Raw genomic sequence first — 25,093 nt, forward strand, 5'->3', positions numbered from 1 at the left:
TCATCATTTTATATACAAGAAAAAAAAATGTATATTTGGCAGAGACTGGAGAATAAACAACTAGCTGATAGAGATGTTAGACTATTTTGTCGTTATAAATTATATATTATATATAATTATTTTTATATATTTTAATTATTATATATAAATTTCATTTTACTAGTTTAATGTCTTTTTTTTTTGCATACATAGCCTAGGAGCTGTCTATGTATGCCAAATCTTTCAAAAGTCTAGGCCATGTAGGAAGATTAGCTGATTAGAGGATGGGATTTAGGTGGCAGACATCAACTCACAATCAGCTGGCACTCAGATATTATAAAAACGGTATTTATAAAGCGCCAACATATTAAGCAGTGCTGTACATTAAATAGGGGTTGCAAATAATAGACATATACAGATAGTGACACAGGAGGAGGAGAGGACCCTGCCCCAAAGAGCTTACAATATAAGAAGATGGAGAAGTAGTACTAATATATATTTTTATTACCATCCAGAGTTTATATAACGCCAACATATTACACAGCGCTGTACATTAAATAGGGGTTGCAAATGATAGATACAGACAGTGACACAGGAGGAGGAGAGGACCCTGCACAGAAGAGCTTACAATCTAAGAAGATGGAGAAGTAGTACTAATATATACTTTAATTATCATCCAGCGTTTATATAGAGCCAGCATATCATGCATTGCTGTACAAAGTCTATAGTCATGCCACTAGCTGTTCCTCAAAGGAGCTCACAATCTAATGTCCCTATCAATATCATAGGTCATTAACACTAAGGCCATTTTGAGGGGAAGCCAGTTAACCTAATCGCAAGCTTTTGGAATGTGGGAGGAAACCAGAGTACCTGGAGGAATTCTACGCAAACAAGGGGAGAATCTGCAAACTCCATGCAGATAGTTTTGAACTTTTCTATACGAGATGCAAACCTAGGATCTAGCGCTGCAAAGGCCAGAGTGCTAACCGTGCTGCCCTTAAAAAAAATCCTTTAGCTTGTATTTATTTCATCAAAATAAAGGTCACGGTACTATGAGGCATTTTGAAATAACAATCCATCACTAGGAAATAAGACAAGGTTCTCCCCAGGCCCTTTTAGCTGGGCGCACCACCTGGCACTTTTCAGCACCCACCCGGCTGTTTTTGGGTGGCTACTAAAGAGTTTGGTCACAATATATAGGGGCTGCCACCCGCCTACAATTTCTTCCCACCCGGCTTAAAGAAATTTCTGGGTTGAGCACTGTAAGACTTTTCTTTTTTCCCTGGCATTGCTCCAAGCCACCATTAGATTGTAAGCCCCTTTAAAGGAACAGTTCGTGATACTGTAAGCCGTGTACCGGGGGCTTTCTAGGATACAGCGAAGTCACAAACAGGGAAAAGCAGCCCACTGACACCAATTTATATAAAACAGGAAGTACTTTACTGCATACTATCACAATAAACAAAATTCCAAACAATAACCCAAAGAAAACACATTAAATACATTCACCCCAGAGGTCAGCACAGCGTCCTTTTTCTAGATTGGTTATTATGACCTGCCACATACATAGACCCTAACTTACTAACTATTGCAGGTATAATCTCAGTCTCTGGTATTTCAGGCGCCAATCCTATAATGCGGTGCGTGCACGATTTTACTGACCCGGGTCTTGTTCTGGATCCATCAATGTCTTTAAACTGAAAAACAGCAACAAGTCTCTTCAGCAAACATGAGGTCCTGCAGGACAGACAGCTCTCGGTTCCTCAGCTTCTCTCAGCCTTTCCGGACAACAATCCTCTTTCCTCTGGACAGGATCTACCTTGGATGGTTGTCAACTTCACTCAGCCACAGCTTCTGAGTCTCTAGGAACACGCTGACCCTTGGATGCGAATGGATTCTCTTTTACACACACAGTCCTTGCAAGATGTCTGCTCTCCTCCTTCCTGTTTCCTCTCCAGAACAACCACACTTCCTATCAATATGAAAACTGGCAACCTATTCAGCTGTGTTAAGAAATAGCGACATCTTGTGGTTGAAATGCAAAACGTCAGTAGTCTTATATTTAATTACAACCATTAAACAGTGAATGCTATCTTCTCAATCTCACAATACGACAATGGATTTTGTAAAGCACTGTGTAATATGTTGGCGATATATAAATACTGGCTAATAATAATATTAACAACTGAGCCATAGTCTGTCTTACACGGAGCTGGCCTGCATAGCTCTATCAGAACAGACCGTACAGGAGAAAAAATGGTCTACTGGCTTACTCCTATCTTGTTCACCCCATCAAGAATGTCATGTGAGCCTTAGAGCTGCAATATTACATTACTTCCCACTAGAATAATACAGATTATGGATACGGCTAGTCTCCGAGTGCAGCTGTGTTCTGATTTATGGAGGGAAATGCAAAGAAGATTTGGGAAAGTTCCCAGTAAGAAAGAGCTTGAAGTATGGGAAGATTGCCGGCCATACCGGGAGCTGCTTTGGTGACATTTATAAAATGTGACTCTTCCCAGGACATTGTATATTTAAAAGCCTTTAGCAATTTGGACATCACAGAATCTGATCAGCATTCAAAGCAAGAAATATGCAAGGAATTATTTTCCTTTCCTATGGTTCTTGTACAAAAAGATTCTATTGTAATGACATGAGCAATACAGGTACTTCAGTGTGTTCCAGCACAGGACAATATACACAATCTTACAATAAAGCGGCACATTAAGTTATAGGATCATAAGTTATTGCATTTGCATCTCAAGCAAGGTAAATTAAAAAAAGTAAGTCTTTTGGTTTGAGTTAAGCAGCTTTTAACCGATAACCAATAATAATGAGGGCTTAGTATCACAAGGATAATTTTGTCATACACAGTATGTAAAGCTCTTGGTTTTGGTTTTCTCTATATCTTTTTTTCTGTACGTAACTGCTTTACAAGAATGACATTCACCATTGTATAACTACTGATTTGAGCACACATTTTTTTGTTAGAATTGTTTGTTGAAAAATTGGTTCTCATGATGTTTTTTTTTTGCCTTTGTTGTCTTTTTGTGTTATTTTCTCCCACTTATGTTTGTATCTATTTTATATGTAAAACTTAATAAAAATACATTTATAAAAAGAATTCTAAGTTATAAAGCAATTTATTATTTCCAATACACTATATTCAACTCGGTGTGCTGCAATACTTTATCTTTGCAAGGACAAAAAAGTGTTTAAAGTTGATCAATACTGAGAAATTATAAAAGCTGCCATTTCTAACCTGGTTCATACAACTTGCCAGATTGATATTCTGATTCCTTACCTTTCATACCTTCTGAATTACAGACTGGGGTTTTTAGGATAAATTTTTGTTTGTTTGAGCAAATATGGCCCAGCAATAGAAAGGTTTTTCATCCACTCTCCACCACACTGCACTATTTGTGCGTTATGTTTATTTTTGTCAAACTTGGTGCTGTGTATCATGGCCAAACATCTCCAAAGGACCTTGTTCCAAAAGGCTTGCTGTTTGTGCAAAAGCAGATTTGCAAACCGAAGTCGTGCTGCCAAGTGTTTTTAGAGAGAAGAGGCAATCCTTCCGAGCAAGCCATACTTGCTCAGTATTGTTAGGAAATGTTCATCTGTTCAGCATCTCTGTCCTGTGCACCATCATGGTAATAAACACTGTCTATTCTCTACAGAGATGTCATTTGCAGCAGCCAGGAGAACTAAGATAGCTGCATCCCCTGCTTCCCTTTAGCTGTGCAGCCTGATGGATTAATGGTATCCCCAGCATCCCTTGTTAGGCTGTGCACAGCTGCAGGGGGGTTCTAGACGCTGATCAGCTTCTGACTCCGCCTGCACTGCTATTGGCTGCTGGGAGTTTATAGCCTCTCTGCTTCCAGTCTTCTATGCCTGATGTAGGGTCTAGCTGGGCTAATCTGTGCTGGGGATTTATCGTCTGACTTACTGTTGCTGACCTTGTCGGTTTCTGACTTTGCCAGTTTATACTGCCTGGGCGGACCTTTGCCTGTGACCCCCACTCCGTTTGTGTTTTGCCCTTGTGTACTTCGTTTGGTGGACGGATATTCGGTATATGACCTCTGCTATGTATTCTGGACTTGGCTCTGTTGGAATCTTTATCCGTGGGCTCCTGGCTTGCTGCCAACCCATCCCCAGACACTATCCCTTGCACAGTAAGTCCTGGGGGCAACCGCATGCTGGGAGATGCAACCAGTCTCACGAGGCTGAACGGGGGCTTACTAAAGGTAAAGAGTGTGGTGTTAGATTCGGGGACTGGTGCTGACCACGGCCTTACAAGTATTTTTCTAACTGTGTGGTCATGAACTTTAACTTTTACAATGATAACTGAGGTCTGTAGAATCAGAGATGAGGCTCTTTGAGTTTTTTGCAATTTCTTTTAACATTGAATGGTCTGATCTTGGGATTCATTTGCTAGGATATCCACTACTGGGAAGATTGGCAACGGTCTTAAATGTTTTCCACTTGTAAATAATCTTTCTCACTGTGTAATGATGGAATTCAATTTGTTTTCTGGATTAATAAGCAGCAACAGATGCCTAACATCATTGCTAAAGTCTTTCTTCCTTGGCACTGTGTTAACACACACCAGAATGCTCTTGTCCAGCAAACTGCCAATACTTCCGCTTTATTAGAGGTGGTCACACTTGCTGGTGATCAATTATTCAAGAGCACCTGGCTGCTGCTTACCCTCTTAATACATACAGAAGCGCTTATTTCTCACACACTGCTTCTGCATTTTGACTTATTACACTGTTGTTATTAAATAGAGGCTATGTTGTGTTGTTGATCATCTGAGTTCGTACTCACCTTATTTTATCTTTACTATATCCTGATAAACAAAACCTTAGTATTAAAGCAAGTGTACTTTCTTTTTCTCATTACTGTAGAATAATTAAACCATGTGTATGAGATTCCTAAAGGATTACTCTTGCAGCTCTGCAGTGAAATATACTCACCAATCCTGGACGGCATTATAGGATTCCTCATTCGTGATATCATACATCAGTATGAATCCCATTGCACCTCTGTAATAGGCAGTTGTGATGGTTCTGTATCTCTCCTGACCAGCTGTATCCTAAAAATAGAAAAAAAAAAAAAAATGTATAATAGCAAGTTTTTGTTTGTATATATTATATGTAATTATAGACTATAACTTGCATATTTTTACCAAAAAATGCACCTAAAACCGCAAAATATTTATGTTCTAAAAGCAGAGAACCCATAAAATAAAATCATTGTAGATGCAATTTTATAACACCAATATTAAGGACAGATGTCTTTTTAGAAAAATAGTCAATTTATTTTAGTGCACAAATAAAAAATAATAAATCCTATATTTTCTGTACATTGAAAAAAGATATGGCTTATTCAAGTATTTAAATACCAACTCCTAGTCAAGGTTTAATGCAGTTGCAAAATAAGGATAAACCGGGGTACCCAAAACCAATAAATGTTTTTTAATGGTAAATTAAATGTGCCACCTTCATAGAGAATTCTGAAAACTCCACCAGCCATTAGAAGAAAAAGAAAGGTAAATCTTTCTGATATCCAGAATCTAAATGCTGCTTCACAGTACAAAGCATTAGAAGCAACTTTTCTTTTTATTATATTATTATACAGTATTTATATAGCGCTGACATATGATGCAGCGCTGTACAAAGTCCATAGTCATGTCACTAGCTGACTATTAAAGGGGCTCACAATCCAATGTCCCTACCATAGTCATATGTCTTTAACACAGTCTAAGGACAATATTGGGGGGAAGCCATTTAACCTAACCATTTTTTTTGAAATGTGGAAGGGAAACCCATGCAAACACGGGGAGAACCTACAAACTCCATGCAGATGGTGTCCTGGTTTTTGGATATACATCATTATTGTTATAGCAACTTCAACAAGATTCTTTATGGCTCACTCCCAGGCGCGCAGTAAACTTTTGCGATGTGCTCCTGAGTGGCAAATTGCACCAGCAGGTAACCACACTTGCATTGCAGCTGCAGCCTAAATATTCCCGAACACCCCCTTTAAGGGCCACTTTTATAAAACATATCTTATTCTGATAATTAAGTAGAGAATACAGATAAAAGATTTTGTTCAGTATATATTATTATAATTTTAAATGTAATTATACAGTTATAGGCAAACTAAGATGCCGGGGATTGGACACACAGCACCGCCAGGGTTACTTACAAAAGGTCACCTTGGGATGGTTATGTTTTTTATCTAACTGCTAATGCCCCCCTGGAAGTGTTCTAGTTTGGTCAAACTCATGTGACTGTCACTTCTGATAAATTGCTTGGTGTGTATTTACATGTAGAGAAAACAGAAATAAAGCCATGTAAAAAGATTTTATGCACTTAGTATAATTACACATATTAACCACATCCGGTTATCAGAATACAGTGCATTTCGTAGTGCTTTAAAGATGGCATTTTGAAAAGAAGTTTGGAGTAATTGCTCCTTTAATGAGCCATTCTAATCTAATCCTCCATCCTCATCTAACAAACCAAAAAAGGGTACGAGCCAAATATGTAAGATGTATTTAAATAAAGATATCATTATTGGTGTCTAAATTTCTCAGCTTAGCAGGTTAAAAGCTGCCATTTCACCACCGCAGATCTGTCCTTTCAAACGTTCTAAAAGGTCCATCTATATTTCTGTGCAGGTCAAGTCGATCTTTGATGACAAGTCATTTTGCTAATGACCTAATCCATCTGCCTGCAGCTGAGCAGAGCAATTCCTACATATCCAGTGATTATGCACAGCAATTAGCGGCATCAGTAAAATGAGCACTTTCCATCAGAAGGTTACAGACTCTTTCAAACTCCTCTACAGCATCAAATTGTGCCTATGGGATGAAAGGTGAATTGGGAACACTTCAGCTATGATTGTGAAATAGCTAAGTATCCAGGCAGAGCGTAGAGAGGAAAATGGTTGTTGACTGGTCCTCATGAGAGCCCTTATGGAGGAGAGGTTTAAAAAAAAAAAAAAAAAACACTTTCTGTTGCAATTTATAGTTAAAGAGAACAGTTATTAAAAAAAGCAACTTTTTTTACTTAATAAAATATTTTAGTACTTTTTTGGGACTGTGTTGCATTTTGGTACTGGTAATCTCATGCAGCCCATTTACTGTAAACTTTTGGCTACATGCACCCCCACAAGCACTTTTTTGGGGGTATGGACGGTAACAGTGGACCACACCTTAGTAATGTGAGTTTAAACAGCTACTAGTTTTCATGGATGACAATGCAGATATGGAGACATGGGTAGGGCACTGTTGTCCATAAACAGGAGATGCTTAAATAACTTTTATGGCAGGGTAACTCAGAATCATTTTAATGAAAGTGGTAGTTTTAAACACTACACTAACTATTAAAACAAATAAAATTACTTTCTATCATTCTAAGGCTCATTTGAGATTTACATATAATACATATTACTTAGAAGTTAAGGATATCTGGGCAAAATGCCTGATTTTACCAATTCACAGTAAAGTAATGCACTGTTCCCATGCATATGAATCCATTTGATGTATTAGACCAAGCTGAAAAATCAGTTGCCTTTCAGGAAGGCCTATTTTTACTATAATTATTATAAATAACTTGTGAGGCTAGGAAAGAATTATACAAATTTGATTGCCAGTGATAAGTGAATTCATAAGGATCCAACAAATCAATCACTACAATGCAGTGTAGAAATGTGAATTATTCACCTTCTGGATTGTAAGCTCTTCAGGGCAGGGTCCTCTCCTCCTCCTGTGTCACTGTCTGTCCGTTGCAACCCCTGTTTAATGTTCAGTGCTGCGTAATATGTTGGCGCTATATAAATCCTGTTTATTAATAATAAATTACGCAATAGCAATTTAAGCTAATTGAGAGTTCACTTCTGCAACTTTTGTTGGCCTGACCCCCTTCCCTGTTTCTTTTACCAAACACACACTGTATATGAATTAGCATGCAACACACACTGTATATGAATTAGCATGCAACACTAATATGTATATCCTAATAGTTTTTTTTATTTCTTTCTTATTTTTTTTGTCCTCCTGGCCCTACCTTTGTGAGTAAATCCAAATAAAAATGAAAGTATTGACTGCTGACATCAGACTATTGCTTAAAAAACAAAATACTCCTCCTTTCCTTGTTTAGTCAATGTGTACAGCTTTGCATAAAAGACAACCAACTGCTTCCAATAGTACATTGTGTTTTTAAATGTTTTCCAGTTGGAATATGAGCTTTAAAAAAATATGGCGTCATCTTATACACACACCCAAGGCAGCCTGAGGGCAAAATACAGTTTTTCTTGCAGGAAACAGAAATGACAGCCGAAGCAGTAAGAACAATTGAATTTTGATATCCGTCACACCGATGCCAGTGGTATACATGACTGGTCTATTGAAGATAACTGTGAAATAAAGAGTCTTGTGTGACTTGTTTCTGTAAAGCACCTCTCAGGCACTGCTCAAAATAACTTGCAAACATCAGGTCCTTATCTCGCAGGCACACACACACCACCGCAGGTCCGGTTTACTTTGCCATGCTGCGTATACTGATGAGCTACGCAGACTCAGCAAAAGATAACAAAAAAAAAATCTTTTTTTGAAAGGGGATATCAATCAGAAGGTGAAATTGTTAGCAAAATGATTGACAAAATTATCCGAAAACAAAAAGATAGACTTTCTCTTTCCTAGTAAAACATATTTATCGTGTTCTTCTAGAAGAGTTTTACATTAAATTATATGGAGAAATTTTAGGTTACTGGTATATGTAGCTCAACAGCAAAAACCAAGGTCAGATAGGTGCATAGAGGGGGCATTGTAATTAATGCCCCATCACTTCCATTTTAAAAAGAAAAATGTTAAGTGGAGTTGCTTTTTAAAAATAGCAAAAATGGTTATGTGCAAAGTGCACTAACAAACACTATGTGGATAAAACTTTGTGGAATTTCACAGGTTCACTATATGGTCAAACCTTTGTGGACACAAAATTTCAGAGATTTTCAGTAAATAAAGTACTGGAAATACAAGACTAGACTATCCAAATTGTCCAACTTTGGGCTATTCCAGCATGGCTATGCTTGTTTGTACAACACCAGCTCTATAAAGACGGCGGCGCGTTGGGTGCGCCCCCAAGACGGCGGCGCGTTGGGTGCGCCCCCCAATTGTCCAACAAGTTCCTATAAGTATGATGGTTGAGATTAACACATTTTCAATACAGAGTAACAGCCAGGTTTTTGTCAACTGATGTGAGATCAGTAAAGGATAAATACGGATTGGTTCGTTAGATACTATTCAATTTAGCAGCTTTATTCATCCTAATCTTCAATTGCAGTTTCTCTATAATTAATTATTTAACACACAGAATAATGTTAGATGCAGATGAAGGCAACAGGTACATATGTTCTCACAACAAAAATAAACTAGGTGTTTCATTCTTTGTCACACTTCCCAAAACCCGAGTACCTCAATTCGGGTAATGACACAGAAGTATTAGAGCTACAGGCTATATAACCAGGTTATATGGTGTTCTGTAGAGTAATTTTTGGAGTTTTCCCAATTGGAAACTTCGGTGTAAGAAAAACCTAAAAACTGCTGCATGCATTGGTGAAAAACAAAAATAAGCAGAACTCGGTTTACAGTTAAAAAAAGCAAAACAAGGTTTTGCTGTGACATTTTTCTTCATTTAAAATATCTCTGCTGCAGTAACTTTTTCTGCCAGTAGTGTTCTTATGCCAAGGATCAACATTATTTATCCTACTTCCTGCGAGTCCAGGTCACCCTTAACCCAAGCTACCCTGTCAATGGAAATGAAAATCAGCACAGTGCTTCTTCTAGTATATAAATTGATTGGTTCCTTGTACTGCTTCTAACACTCCAGTCTTGGTGTAGAAGAACTGGAAGAGATGATATTCCATTAAATTGACACTCCTACACTGTTTGCATTAAAAATCATTAAATAACGTACGTTCATTATGAATCATGTTGGTGTAATGTGTGTTTTTGCTGCCATTTGCAATTTTTCCTGGGGTGCATAAGACCAGAGCTGACCACTAAACAGGAGTCTATGGACTGGAGGATGTCCAGGGGGCCCAGTGTTGCCAAGAGTTCACAATCTAGGAGGTGGGGAAAGTATCACACAATAGGAGGGGAGATATGTAGTGGTGGGAAGTAGTGAGAGTTTAAGAGACAGAAGACGGGTAGGCAAGTTTGAAAAGTTGGGTTTTGAATTCTCTTTTAAAGGAGTAGAAAGCAGGAGCAAGCCGAATAGGACGAAAAAGACCATTCCAGAGAGTGGGGGCAGCTCTAGAAAAGTCTTGGAGTGGTGTGTGTAAGGAGGTTATGAGTGAGGAAATCAGTAGTAGGTCATTGGAGGGGCAAAGAGAGCGGCTAGGGGAGTATTTTTCAATCAGGTCAAAAAGGGAAGTGGGAAAAGAACTGTGGAGAGATTTAAAGGCAAAGCACAGGAGCTTGAATTTTATTCTAAAGTGAAATGAAATCCAGTGAAGAGAACTACAAAGAGAGGTTATTAAAATGCAAAGGGCCAAAAGCGGATACATTGCACAGTGCTCGATTCTGACTAAACCAATCTATACATGGGAAAGAGTGATGATACAATAACATAACTGGGAGACTGTTTCCTCTCCTAACAAGAATTACCAAAACTACGTTTTTTTCATGGAAGGTTACCAGATGTTAATGAAAGCTGGAGATTTACCAACATTTTTGAAATGCTATTAAAAAATTCAAGTTTACATAAGATTTTAGTAATTGGGTTTGGATCTACTTTATTTACTGGAATTCCTTGGTTGTACTGGGAGATCATCAGCAGATTTGGCAAATTAATCATAAAATCTTTATTCTCCAGCAACTAATCTGATTTGGAACACATTTTGGAGAGTTTAATCTATCCCAATTAATAGCAAGTTTAGGTTGAATAAAGTTGCTGCTTGGTGGTATAAAAGGGGCACCTGACATGACAAAACTGCCCCAAGTAATGAAGTCTAAGAAATGCCAATCCACAGTAGAATATTCCCAGCAAGCTATGCAGAATTTGTATTTCCTAAATGATCCAATAAAAGCCTGGTGTTGAGACTTGTTCCTTTTTTTTTTTTGCAGTTTTGCGTTCCTGTAACACCACTGGTAGTTTTCAGCATTTCTTGACAGGTAATCGGCTTGGCATCCTAATTATTCTCAGCAGACATCATCCAACCTAAAACATGGCTTGTTTGCGGTTTCCTTTAATTTGTTTTTCTGTTGGCAGATATCTGCAATTTATCATTTTGCTATCATGAAAACGAATTCCACAAAAGGTATCTAATAAAAACATTTATCTGGCAAAACTTGAAAACATGAATCAAATGAAAGCTGAAATCCAAATATAAAGTAATGTATACACCTAAATACAAACATATCAGAACATAAAATGAAAAGAACCTACTTTTACCTGAAAGAAAAAAACACACACACACACACACACACACACACACACACACAAGAAAAACTACATTTACTCAAGAACTCAAGTATAAACTTAGGGCAATAAATGCAGCAATCACTGCTGACATTAATAACAGTATTTCATAGAAAATGCCAATAAAATATATATTATATATATATATATATATATATATATATAATATAAAATAATAACGTAAATAGATACATCTAGAGTGTGTTATTTTTAAAACATTCATGTAAAAAGGAAAAAAAATATATATATAAAATTATTTGGACTAACTGTATCTTTGTTTTCCCTTTCTACAGGGTAAAGTATTTTGTAGTTGTTTATATGGCTCACTTGCACTTGAATTCTGTTCACAGGTGTTGGTCACCAGTAGATGGAGCTGTGGAGTGTGTATCAAACTCTAATAATGTCTCAGATGGCAGGTTTGTTACACACTTTACATGAGGATGCAGCACCATCTACTGGGGTGACCCAAGTATTAACCAAGATTTTTTTTCTTTTCTCTGTAAAATTATAAAGTATCCTAATCTGTTTTTTTGAACTTCTGTTGTCCCCCAACTCAGATTAGTTAAGGAAGGGTCAGCTTTCTCAGCCAATCAGGCTTTGCTGGAAGTCTGTGTTCCTACAGAGACTTACTAACAGAAGGAAAAACAATCCGTTTGCTGCTTTCCCTTCATTGTCCGACCACAAGCTGAAGGCAGACAAATATTCAGGTTGTATTACTAAACTGCGGTAGAGAAAAAAAAAAGTTAACAATCTGGCAGAGCTGTGTACATCTCTAAATTTGCAGAATAAATCACAAATCCAACAGAACAACACTGCAAATATTTCAGTATTGCTTTAAAGGGTTTGCCTGGAAATCAGCTTTACATTCAGCATATTGCAGCCGATTTAAAAAAAAACAAAAGAAAAATACAAAATAAAGTGTTGATGTTAGTCATCGATGGATCGCACCCATTTGCAGTCCTAATGGACTGACATCTGTACATGTCACAGGTTTCAGAGCAGCTGTGTGTATAGATATCCTGAGCGCGTGATCTGAAAATAGTGCTAATGTGACAAGTGATATGATGTTTGGACAGCTGCTGTTGTTCCCCAAGGACTAAATACTAAACACAGCATTGTGTTAGCACATTCGTGATAAACGATTTTTTTACAAAAATGCATGAAAAAAATTAATCTATATTAAAGATGGCAGCTGGCTGCCAAGGTGCAAGTTTTTGTTGTGAGTGGTCCTATTCCTTCAAAGTTCTATCTGTAGTTTATGTTATTTTTGTAATGTGGCAGAACGGAGAAGGCGATTTCAAAAATGTGATCAAAAATACACATAAATTAACAGCTTGATGGCTTACAGTTAGAACTCAGTGTATGGTCCTGGAAGAAGGTCCCCACCTTCCCCAATCAGAAGAAAAATGAAAACCCTGCATAGACGTCCGAGGGACATCTGAGGATTTGTTGCTGGAAATAGTCTTTCTAGTGACAGATGAATGAAGGAGTGCTGTACATACAGTGCTGTTATGTTCTATGGAAAGGGGAGGACAAGTGAGTGGCACCCGGCTGTGCTCTCCTCCACCAGAGTGAACAGCAGTCATTTCCAATTGGCCATTCACAGCAGACTGATAAATGACGTCAAGTGACCACTGTACATGTCAGGTTTTTGTCCGAGATGAGCACGACTATTCTTTGTATCCGGCTAATATTATTTATTATGTGTACATCAGTCATGCTCACTTTGCAGCACCCTCCTGCTAAAGCAACTTCTTTCTGTCCCTGACCCAGCTCTGGTTCCAAAAAGATTTTTTTTTTGATAGAAGGTAGAAGGCTGGCAAACCCTGATTGACTTTTAATGTAAAAAAGTTGATACCATCTGATATTTCAGATTTTGTCAATGTCCCTCTATCCTGGTGACCACTATCACTAGGACTGGGCAGGAGGGCATATCCAAAACTATATGTTGTCACCAATCTTCCATTGGGTATCTGATTAAGTGAAAATTCAAAATCCTTCACATAATTGTTCTATCTTCTTACTTCCTCATAGATTGTAAGCTCATTTGGCAGGATCCTCTCCTTTTCCTCCTGTGTCATTGTTAGTATCCGTCATTTGCCCCCTTATTTAATGTGCTGTATAATGTTGGCACTTTATAAAAACTGTATAATACTAATTTAAAGTAGAAAAAAAGTTTTGATTTGATACTTTTAAGTTTCCAGCCAAAACTTTTTTTTTTTTTTTATTTGTTTTGCCTAACGGGGGAAAGTTAAGGGTACTTATTAGGTTTTTACTGTTACCTGCAGCTCTGTTAAGGTGGCCATGTCCATATTGTTCATTTTATCAATGATTCTATGCAAATAAACTGATAAAAAAAAACTCACAAACCAGAGACCCTTCAACCTTGATCAGTTTTGGCTTTCCTGTGACTATTGAACGGTTTGTCAAACAGTTCTGTTCACTCAACCACTTGTGTGTGCTGGAACATCCAATATTATGGATTGAGAAAACACTCTTTTTATTGATAGTTTACAATTTACAATTTCGACTGATCAATGTATTTTCAATTATTATTCTCAGCAGGAAATACTGTTTGTTGAATGGTTCAATATGTGAGGTCATCTTAATTGCCATAGTCAATGAGCTTTTGTTTGCTCTAATGATTTGCATCACCATAGAATACATATAAAAAAAATGATTCATACTAATGTCTAACTGCAAAAAAAAAGTGAGCTTTCTGTTGGACTTCTTAAAAGCAAAGTATCATTTTGTTTGGCTCCAAATGAAAAAAAAACAAGGGATATAAAGGGTATGAAACCTCCAGGTATGACAACGTATTAAGAAACTATATAAATAGTTAACACAACATGAATGTATCATCGCAATATTTATCCTAGCATCTGTTCAGCCGCACCAGTTCAGAGGCATTTCTGACAATAACCATCAGATATATGACGCCTTAATACAAGTCTGCTCCGATCTTGTCAAATAAAATCAAGAATTGATGCAGATCCTCCCATCATCTCTAAACTTCCAGACAGAAATAACCACTAAATGACAGAACCCTTGGGAGAGGGATGAGCGGGAGCTGAGCATAGAGATTGTAGAGAATACTAATTACATACATATGAAATGAGAGTAAGAAGGGTCGGTGTGTATACACAATAAATATCCAAAACATAGTATCCCTGTAAGTGCATGGATGGGACCACTTCTAGCGCAGTATTTCTCAACCAGGGTTCCTTTAGAGGTTGTTAGGGTATCCTTGAGAGGAATCCGTCTTAAGTGGCACCAATGATCTTTTTGGCTATGTGTAAGGGGGGCATTCCTCCCAATGATCACCATGCTAATATACTGTACCAAGAGGTTCCCTAAGACATGAAAGTTATTTGTAAGGTTTTCTCCACATTAAAAAGAATGCATGGAGTTTGAAGGTTCTCCCTGTGATTGCATGGGTTTCCTCCAGATACTTTCCAAAAAACAGTTAGGTTAATTGTCTTCCCCCCAAAACTGGCCTTAGAACAGGGGTGTAAAACTCAAATACACAGAGCCAACCTTAAAATTTATTGAAAAAAAATTGGAAATGTTTCCTTCTCATTAGATATAAAACCTTTTCATATGGAAACAAAGAGTTTTTGTTTCTCATTCAATCTGGAACAAACTTATAATAGAAAAAGAGGCATAACAATTTTTTTAAATTTTATTTACGAAAAAAAATCGTATGCTTCCATCTCTATTTGTAGCCTTCTGAATTAAATTTCAATGGTAACCTTTTTGCACAAGCTAACAATATGACAATTTTCGTTTATGAAAATCCAACCATTCAAGTCCATGCCTTGGAGTAGCAAGGAAAAGTACAGCTTAGGGGGAGTGCTGGAAATGCCAGAAGTGGGCAATGCCAGGCTGGAACTCCCTCTTCATTGAAATAGCACCGCTACTAAAATTCCCAGCATTACTTGCGTCTATAAAACAGTCCAATGCGGAGCCACGCATAGGCAGAGAGCCAGCTGGTCTATAGACACGAGTGATGCCGGGAATTGTAGTAGCAGCGCTATTTCAATGCAGAGGCAGGCCAGCTGCAGTTCATATTTAGGATTCCTTTGGGGGCCGATTTTGCCTCCATGGCCAGAGTTTGACACTCCTGGCTTAGAATGTATTAAAGATTACCACACATAAAGACATTACCATAGGACTATGATAGGCACATTATACGGTGAGCTCCTTTGGGGGACAGCCAGTGACATGACCATGGACTTTGTAAGGCGCTGCGTAATACATTGGCGCTATAAAATAAAAACTGTGTAATAATAATTATAATTAAAAAGAATGAGGCTGTTCCAGACCAACTTTAATAAAGGGGTAGCATTTATAATGTCTAAAGTTTAATTTACTTCAGCTTGAAGGATTTTTTATGGTGTCTCTCCTATACCCAAGGCCCACCAGTGGTTAATGATTTTTTTCACATTCTCCATAATATAAATCAAATTAAACCGAGCGTCCTCATCATGTTGGCAGCAGCAGCTGTGCACACCCAGGAAGATCATGCTAATGTAAATGTAAGAATCTGTTATGTGATTTAATTCCCCATCATCTACCAAAAATAGAGAGATGATTAAAGTCATTAATGGATTTCCTTAATTTGTCAGTGTATCATGAGTGTGAGTCACCTAAACGTGTGTACCGAAATGAAAAAAAAATGTATAAACTTGGCCAATTAGATTAAAGAGATTGTAAAGTTCTAGTGTCACATGATCAGGAAAACCTAAGGTATGCATTTCTCAAATAAAAAGAAAAGGTCACTGAAGTCACCTGATCTTTGTGTTTTTTCTATTTTTTTTTTTTTCGGGGAGAGGTAGATCTGAACTTGTATCCTAAAATGTAAGACTGGCTGATTATTGCACGTGTGGCTTAGACATAAACAATATTTTATATTCTCATTTCTTTCTACAAACTACCTTTTCTTCTTCTTGCCAACCAGATATAGGTAAACACATGTAACATACTAATAAAGGCTTATTTCTGTAACTGAAGCTCCTGAAGCTTTCGTATTGGAATGCAATCTTTTATAGTGGGGTATAGATAGTCAGCAACAGAGTGGAATGCCATTTTAACCATCTCCATCTAAGTGACTTATAGCCATTTCAGACCCCAGGTGAGCCATAGTATTCTACCACATGCTTAATGGCAATCCCAACCGCCCCTAATAAAGTGACTGAGAGATGAGAACTTTTTTATGCACGTGGTGAAATGCAGCAAGTTGCCATTGGTCACGTAGGCACTCTTGGTAAAGCTGCAGCAGCAGCAGCCAGGCGCAAAAGTGGTTACCGGCAGTGCAATTTGCCATGAACAGGTGCACAATTTTTCACTGCAGGTATGAAAGGGCCTTCAGCTTGCATCCATCTTCAGTTAGCCATCAAAATCATTTTCCCCATAACTAGCGGTTCTTCCGTCTTATGCATTGAGTCGTTACCCATTTATTTATTTTCATAGTTTTGATTCTTCAACATTCTTTGTGGGTAACTAGCAATCAATCAAAAAAAATCCATTAATTAGCACTGTGATGAATGGACTCATTGGACCAGATTTATTAAAGCTCTGGAGAAGATAGAGACTACCATGAGTGAACTTGGGTGATCCAACAATTGATTTCTTAAAAACCATTTGTTACTAGTTGGCACATGTTTTCAATCATGGACCAGATTCATCCCTGGTTTGCTGGACCACCCAGGTTTACTTAATATTAGTCTATCTTTTCCAGTCTCAGATAGATTTAATAAATCAGGTCCATTGTGTTATGTTTGTGAGGTCAGATGGCTACAGATGGCTCAGTGCCTGGATGTTACTGCTGTCAGGCACAGCCACCGATTACACAGTACAATGCTGATAAGTGGCTCTGACGTCAGCCTGACAGTTATGATTGCAGCAATATACTATCAGAGACCCATCTATCACTTTATACAATGTATGGGCTTTAGAGTCGCAGCTAATCCGTTTGGCTGATTTGCACAGGTCCCTGTGTGTTGGGAGCAGCTGGCGGGGCTAAAAATAAATCCATTTACTGAGGCACTCACCCGTCTAACTCCACTGTTTAACATGCTGAATACCTGACATCAGACAAAGCCTGGGCTAAAGCTAGCCATACATTATGCAATTGATTTTCGGTCCGATGGTTAGAAGAAAAAACCAAATAATTTTGAACAATACTATTGAATATCATATTATCAATCAATATTTGGAGAAAATATCAATCAAAAATTGATGTTAACCTTAAGTAAAGTTTGATGTTAAAAAATTGTTAAAAAGTTAACATCAATATTGATGTTAACTTAAGGTAAAGAATAGGTAAAGTTTGATCTACTGCTGTCTTTACCCACTATGGATTGTTCCAAGTTTCAGCACCCATAAAGCAAGTGCAGCCTTAACAATGTTAAACAAGTGCAAGGGTAGAGTCCAACAACAAGGAGTGTTAAAATGAAGGATGTTAAATGCAAGGTAAGGTTTTTGGGTCATACAAAAAAGGAGGTTACAATAAATGTCAAGGGTTGGCATTGGGTTAAGTTTTAGTAATGGGAAGGTTTAGTGAGCAGATTAAGCAACAAAAAGTTAAAATGGCTTGAAGTAACAGAAGCCATACCTACACCTTAAGTTATGCTTGCAAGGGTCTCAGTTTATCAGCCTCCTGGTTGTCCTAACGAGTGTGAACAAACCAGCAACATTGGCTTTTGTTTTACTGCATTGAACTTTACATTGGATACATTATTTTATAATTACTGCTATAAAAAAAAAAACAAACAAAAAAAAAAAAACACACACACACACACAAGAAGCCACAATCTGGAAATACAGATCAGCAACATCGGCTTACAAACCCAATACAGACCCCCATCCCTAAAACAATGCCTTCTACATGGAGGATAGGAACTAGCTGATCACAGAAGTAAGACCGGAATAAAGAAAATGCAGATAGCTAGCATCCAGCTCATTATCCCACTCAGGTTTCCAGGCAGCGTCTCTGGGAGACTGAAATGAAAAAGTTCCACTTGGCTGAGCTGGTTATCACGTCAGCTGTGGTCTCAGCCTAGACAGGTGAGATATGGATACAGGTCACCAACTATGAAATGCTTTGTAAGTGGAAGCTGTATCCATTAACCCTCCCTGTCCATGCTCCATCATTCTGCATGCTGGGATTCGGATTTGTCATGTATGTTATTTGGCAATCTGATGTAGTTTTTATTCTATAGGGTTGGTAAAGATGAGTAAGGTTGCCAGTTCTCCTTTAACCATAACAACAACAAAAGCCATTTACCTGTTCTTGCACTAAAACACACCTGTATGGCATATGCTTTTCCTTTACAGTTACCTGCTGCACAGGCAAGAAAATAATTCCAGGTCATATTCAGGTACTTACACAGCTTGCATTTATAAATTTACATTTAAATGTTGTACAATTGATTGGAGCAGCATAAAGTCTTGCTTGTTATACCTCCAGGAATTCAGCTTCTAAGCAAATACATCATTAAAGAGTTCTAGCAAAAAATAGATGTTCATAAGAGCGTTTTGTTTAAAATTGTGATTTTATCAATTGATTTTGGAAGAATGATGTCCTCAAAAACCAGAATTCCAATAATATATACCCTCTAAAGGTTGTCCTTGATCCTTCAAGATCCTTGATCCCAAATAATTTATATGGGGTTTCATCCAGAAGTATAAAGCATAATACTAAAGCATATTGTAATTGTATTCAGCATACTGTACCTTGATCCAAATAAAATCTCCTGTTCCCTTCAACTCATATGAACCCAGGATGACCTTGTGATCCCATTCCTAGGCATTTGGCTTTGTAATCTCTGCTTAGAAATCTGAACAGAGTTGGGGTTAGACAATTCTCATCTTTAGAAGATCATGTGATCAAACAGGACAACCTGCCATGGCATTTCAGAAAGACAGTAAAATTGTAATGTTGTCCATGTTCCATTCAGAAAGATTTCACCATCATTTTCCGTCTTGTCAGAAGGACAGGAAATTACTCCACTATGAACACGTACAACAATATACATTGGGGTTGAATTACTAAAGGAATGGAGGCTGTTCATAAAGCAAACTGTAAGAGATAATTTAGGTATCCAATCTTGTGGAAGCAAAAACCCCTTTACATTTTTTTTTACCATGATTGGGTATTCTTTGAAAAGTGAATTTTCCCTGCATTCATTAAGCTAAGTGAAATTCCTTGCAAGGGGATAAGTCACTTTGCTTAGTGAACGGTATAATTTTCTTTACCTATTTAGTAGAAGGAATAGAGAAGGATTAGAATTTCCCAGACTTGTTTGCCACATTCTTATTGGGGAAATTTCCTTGCGCTTGCAGCCCTTGAAAGATTCCACAGGGGAACAAAAAACGGAACTTTTCTTTAACAAGAGTCACAGCTTGGCCTCAGATATCACAAGTCTACATGTGGTTGCTACCTTTGTCCCAACATCACTGTAGAGGATACTTTCCCCTAATACGGTGTTAAGGAAGTCATGTTCCATCACCATCTGATTATTGTGTACCATGAATCGAGTATTGTTGATCTTTATTTCAGGGTACAGGATATTAATGCTTTATAATCATATCTTGTGTAAACCTATAAATAATGTGTAATAGAGATAAGAGTTACAATAGATTATTTTTACAAGAATGAGTTTATCTTTACCAAACAAAAGCCTCCTGCTACAAACCCATATTTCCATTAAACAATAAAAAAAGGATGTTTTACAAAACAATGATCACAAGTTGATCTTATTATCCAAAAGAAAAAGAAAAAAAAAAAAACACACATAAGGCACACACATACACACATATATACATATATCACTGGTAGCCAACCTAAAGCCCATGGAAATGCACAGTCCTTGACAGTGGATCTTATGGAGAGGTATATCAAGTGGGATGCAGTTCATTTTAAGGGGCAAAAATATAGAAACATTACATTTTTTAAGAAACTATGATGATCTCCAGTCTATGACTCTCTCCCTTGTAAGGTCCCAGTCTCCAAAAAATTCCTACAAAAAGGTTTGTAGCATTACATTCACTAAAGCGGACCTTCTTTTAAAAATTAGAGGTCTGCTTGCAGCAATACTTACCTTACAAACAACCCACATGCGAGGTACCTAGGATGTTGCTATGTTTCCAGGAAGATTTTTAGGAAACAATGAACAGCCAAAATATTATTAATAAACGGGATTTATATAGCGCCAACATATTATGCAGTGCTGTACATTAAATATCACAAAAAGGCCCACTTGCAATGTACAAGGGTGTCATCAAGATTTTTCTGTTGGGTAGTAGGCACCAATGTACCATTTCCCATGTGTATTATCAGTCATAGGTGATTTGGGAAGACTGTAAAAACAGACTTTTTATTTAAGTGGAAGCCCCATAGTTTTCTCCTGCCAAAATCACTGTCAAAGTCTCTCCCACTCTGGGGCAGAGTATGCAAATAATGCCTTTTCTATGACATTTCTTGTATCTAGCAAGTAAAAATGTATGAATATCACCAATAGCATCCTTATCATTTTTCTTATTAGTGGCATAATTTTAGGGTTATGGAGTGGGAATGAGTGGAAGATTTCGGTGCACATATTTTTACCAAAAATTACTGATTCCACTTTTACCAACTCTAGGTTAAGACTTAGTTTTTGTGATATCAATGACTACACTCAAGGTCCAACAGGAGGTGATAACAAATCTCCCCAACAGAGCACTGAGTTGTAGTAAAAAAGAAAATTCCCAATTCAGTCCCCTTCCTATTCAAACTAAGAAACAGACTTTCACCAGATAATACAATGTTTTATTTACTGCATTATAAAGTGCGTGACAAGTAAATTATTTACTTGTCAAGTTTTGGTTTCAATCTACGTAGACAGCCTTCTTAATGTTTTTTTTCCGTTCTTTTGTAAAAATTTCCTAATTAATACAAAATAAATGTTTAAGTGGAAAAAAAAAAAAAAGTTAACAGCACATCTAAGATGGAGGGCAGACAGGTCTAAGCAGATAGTGTTTGTGAAGGATAGCTCGCAGGTACAAATCTGCAATTTGTCTCCTAGTAACCAGCGCCTTGGGAATGCTTAATAAGGGATTGGGCTGTGTGTAGGGACACGAAAATACAGAAATAAATAAAGCCTTACAAAAGCAGACATATACAGGAGGGATATTAGGTCACACATTCATTTATTGCACACTTACAGTGATTTCACATTTACACCAATAATCAAAAATATTTTTTTTTTTGCTGAAAATTTAAACCTCCCAACCATTTCCTAGGTATATAATTGGTGAGATTCCCTGCACCCCTGCTGTCGTCATTATGGAAAGGGGTTGGGGTTCCCAAAATCTATACCTTTTGCTGCCTTACAAATATTGTTTTTATCTGCATAAACAATCGTATAGGTTTTGTTGTATACTAATAAAAATTGTAATTGATTTTATATATTACTTTATTTTTATCTTCTTTGCGCCGATAAAAAAGCCTGCTCTACCTTTTTCTTTTCCGCATATTATGAAGAATGCAACAGAACAATTCTGGCAGAACTAAACCCAATTCTTCTCCATTCACTTCTTTCAATGGAGTAGAGGGAGCTCTGTGATTGGAGAACATATCTCTTTTAGCACCTTTTTAGTGTGCTGCACCAGCTTTATATTCCTGGAGATATTGTAGCCTGGAACACATGTGTAAAGCAGATGGAAATAGTATGGTGGCAGTGCAGCCACACCGCTACTTTTTAAAGGAACTCCAAAGTGCCAATTATACTCTTCATAATTTGGGGAAAAGGGTCTGCAGCTGTACATACTTCCCAAGCCACCTTATGTTGCAGTTTTACTTTCTGGTATCTTTTGTTATTTAAATTCCTTCTTGGTATTTGTTGTAGGTAACCATATTAGTATCATTAGTAATAAACCGTATGTATATATTGCCAACATATTATGCGGCGCTGTCTATTTAATAGGGTATTGCATGTACACTTTGTTTTTGCAAAGATATCCAACACTTAGGAGAAGCAGCCAAGCAAAATTTGTATCTAAACTGACTATATACACAAAATGTGGTTCCAACAAACATGCCGCTTACTGAGTCAGTGTTAGAGCTCTGCAATCAGCAACACACACATATTCAATGCTGATTGCATAGAATTGGAAGTGACTTAGTAGGAAGTGGGTGTAAGACTACAGCAGAGAGGCTGCTGCTCCCACACAGATTGTAGCAAACCTTCTTTGCAGCCTGCCATCAGGTCTAAATATCTTAGGATTCCAATTAAGTTGAAATCAATCACAAACAGTAAGACATTTCTGAACACATGTTCCACTACAATCTTTAGGCATATGCAATGATGAAAATGACACCTATAAAATATGTCAGCCACAAAGGTGCCTTGTTTTAATCTAGACAGGTTTCCTATATTGGGACTTAGGGAAAACCCATGAGCAGAACTACTCTGACACAGGCTAACAGCACGCCACAAAGATCAGGAAGGAAGCAGGAGGGTATTAAGATCAGTGTATGCAGGTAAAGAATAGAACCAAGAAGAGGGGAGTGGACAGGAAAGTAAAGAGGGGACAACATAATTGGCATGGTGAGACAAAAGGGCCTGATTTATCAAAGCTCTCCAAGGCTGGAGAGGATACGCTTTCATCAGTGAACCTGGGGGATCTAGTAAACCTGGAATGGATCTGGTCCAGCATTGAAAATATTTGCTAACAGATAGCAAATTACTTTTAAGAGATCCATTCAAGTGTATTCTCTCCAGCCTTTGAGCACTTTCATAAATCAGGCCCAAAGTATCAGATGCCTCTTACATTGTTGGCAAGTGCAAAGAATATCATCCTTAAGAATAGCCAAAAAGATGATTGGTGTCAGTTAAACTGACCTGAGAGGCAATTGATCAAGGAACCCCTAGCAATTTCCAGAGGAACCCCAGAGTTCCAAGAAACCCGGATTGAGAACGGATTGAGAAACACTGTTCTAGAGCAACCATTCTCAAGCAGGGTCCCATGGAACCCCAGGGTCACACCAGGGATTGCTCAAGATCCTCAAACTGTGGCTGACCAACCTCCCAGTTTTTGGGACCAAGACCATTTGGTTTGGATGATGGATTGAATGACTCCAATTATGTTTTAGTGGCCTATAAGTGGATATTCTAGTCACCGCTATATGGGGGACATTATTTCCCCTGGTTTAAGAGACTTTTTTACCCTCATTGACCCCCCCCAATAAATTACTTTTAGAGGCAGTTCCCCCTAGGACTTTATTTAAAGGGTTTTTTGAGACCTGAAAATTATTTAGAGGGTTCCCAAGATGTAAAAAGGTTGGTCTTCAGAAAAGCCTGGATTAGGTAGGTTGTGTACCCTGTGTGCCTCACTTTTCAAGGCATATACCTTGAATGGTGCCGCACAACAGAGGTCATATTTAGCTTTTAGAAAAAATAACTTATTTCTTTGGTTTGCTGGCATTTCACCTAAAAGCAGTGTGAAATGGTTTAGGGCAGCCAAAGAACGCCCTTTGCACATGTCAGTTTATGAATTGAAATGTTCATTAATATGAGAGCGTTGCAGGCTCTGCTTTCAGCCTATTGAAGCAATTAAGGCTTGAGATAATTGAATGTTCCTAGAAAAAAGGAAAGCGCACAAGATAAGAGCAAAACCATGCAGGACATGAAAGCAGCTTTGTCATGCCAACTAATAATAACTCATTAAATTCTGGAACGTTGAGCATTGATATATGACCCTTATCATGATTATTAGACTAATTGACTTAAATAAGAAATTACATTTTGCTGCTAAACCATAAATTAAATTGTATCCAGAGTAAAATTTTGTAAAGTAATTAAAATTGTTTTCCGAGTCCCTGTTAAAGCTAAATTTCAGGGAAACGTATATGCCCACTGCTGCAGGCACCCACCCATCAACACATTTATCATCCCAGGAGTCAGCCCGCTGCTTTTTCAAGAGATCCTGGCAAGACAAGAGAACTTTATTATCTGAGGAATGTGTATATAGTTTTTACATATCATTCATTGTTACTGAACGGTGCTTGGGTATGTTAATAGATTTGCAAATATAAAGTAAAACAAATATTTATTATGCAGAGTTCAGCCTGTGCAAATTGCCTCTATTTCCTATTTTCTTTCAATCATCATTGGCAGTCTTGCATTGTAAGCGAGAACACTAAGATCCAACTCACAATCTGGAGTTAGAGGGAAAAGGATAATGGGGGATAATGGGAGTTGGGGGAGCAAGCAATGAGGTTACTAAAAGTGCTATTTAAAACTTCTCCCTTAAAAAAAAAAAAAAAAAAATTAAGAATCCCTATACAGTGCAGAAACTGCAAACATTGTTTTGACATTTCCCCCGTAGTTCAACCTCATTGACCATTGACATTGCAGAACTCTTCCAATGCGGATCACGTCCATAGGGAAAATCTTCCATAGGAGACACTTGTTCTGGTGACACCTATTTCAGAGAATTACCGTATTTTTCGGACCATAAGACGCACTTTTTTCCCCCCAGAAGTGGGGGAAAAAAGTCCCTGCGTCTTATGGTCCAAATACAGCCTACACATATGCTGTTAAAAAAAAAAGTTTCTTACCGTATTCCTCTCCTGTGTG

The 25,093-nt window shown here is 37.7% G+C and overlaps 1 protein-coding gene across 1 annotated transcript in view; it reads right to left on the reverse strand.

The window, feature by feature from the left end:
• The window catches only part of RAB3B (RAB3B, member RAS oncogene family), a gene marked incomplete in the record, with an annotated part of 52,394 nt that overhangs the window by 4,132 nt on the left and 23,169 nt on the right, over positions 1–25,093 (reverse strand). The window contains 1 exon segment of the mRNA XM_072419640.1: positions 4,959–5,077. Coding sequence (XP_072275741.1) covers positions 4,959–5,077 — 119 coding nt within the window.

The sequence above is a fragment of the Pyxicephalus adspersus genome, chromosome 8 (genome assembly GCF_032062135.1).
Source record: "Pyxicephalus adspersus chromosome 8, UCB_Pads_2.0, whole genome shotgun sequence".
NCBI lineage: Eukaryota > Metazoa > Chordata > Amphibia > Anura > Pyxicephalidae > Pyxicephalus > Pyxicephalus adspersus.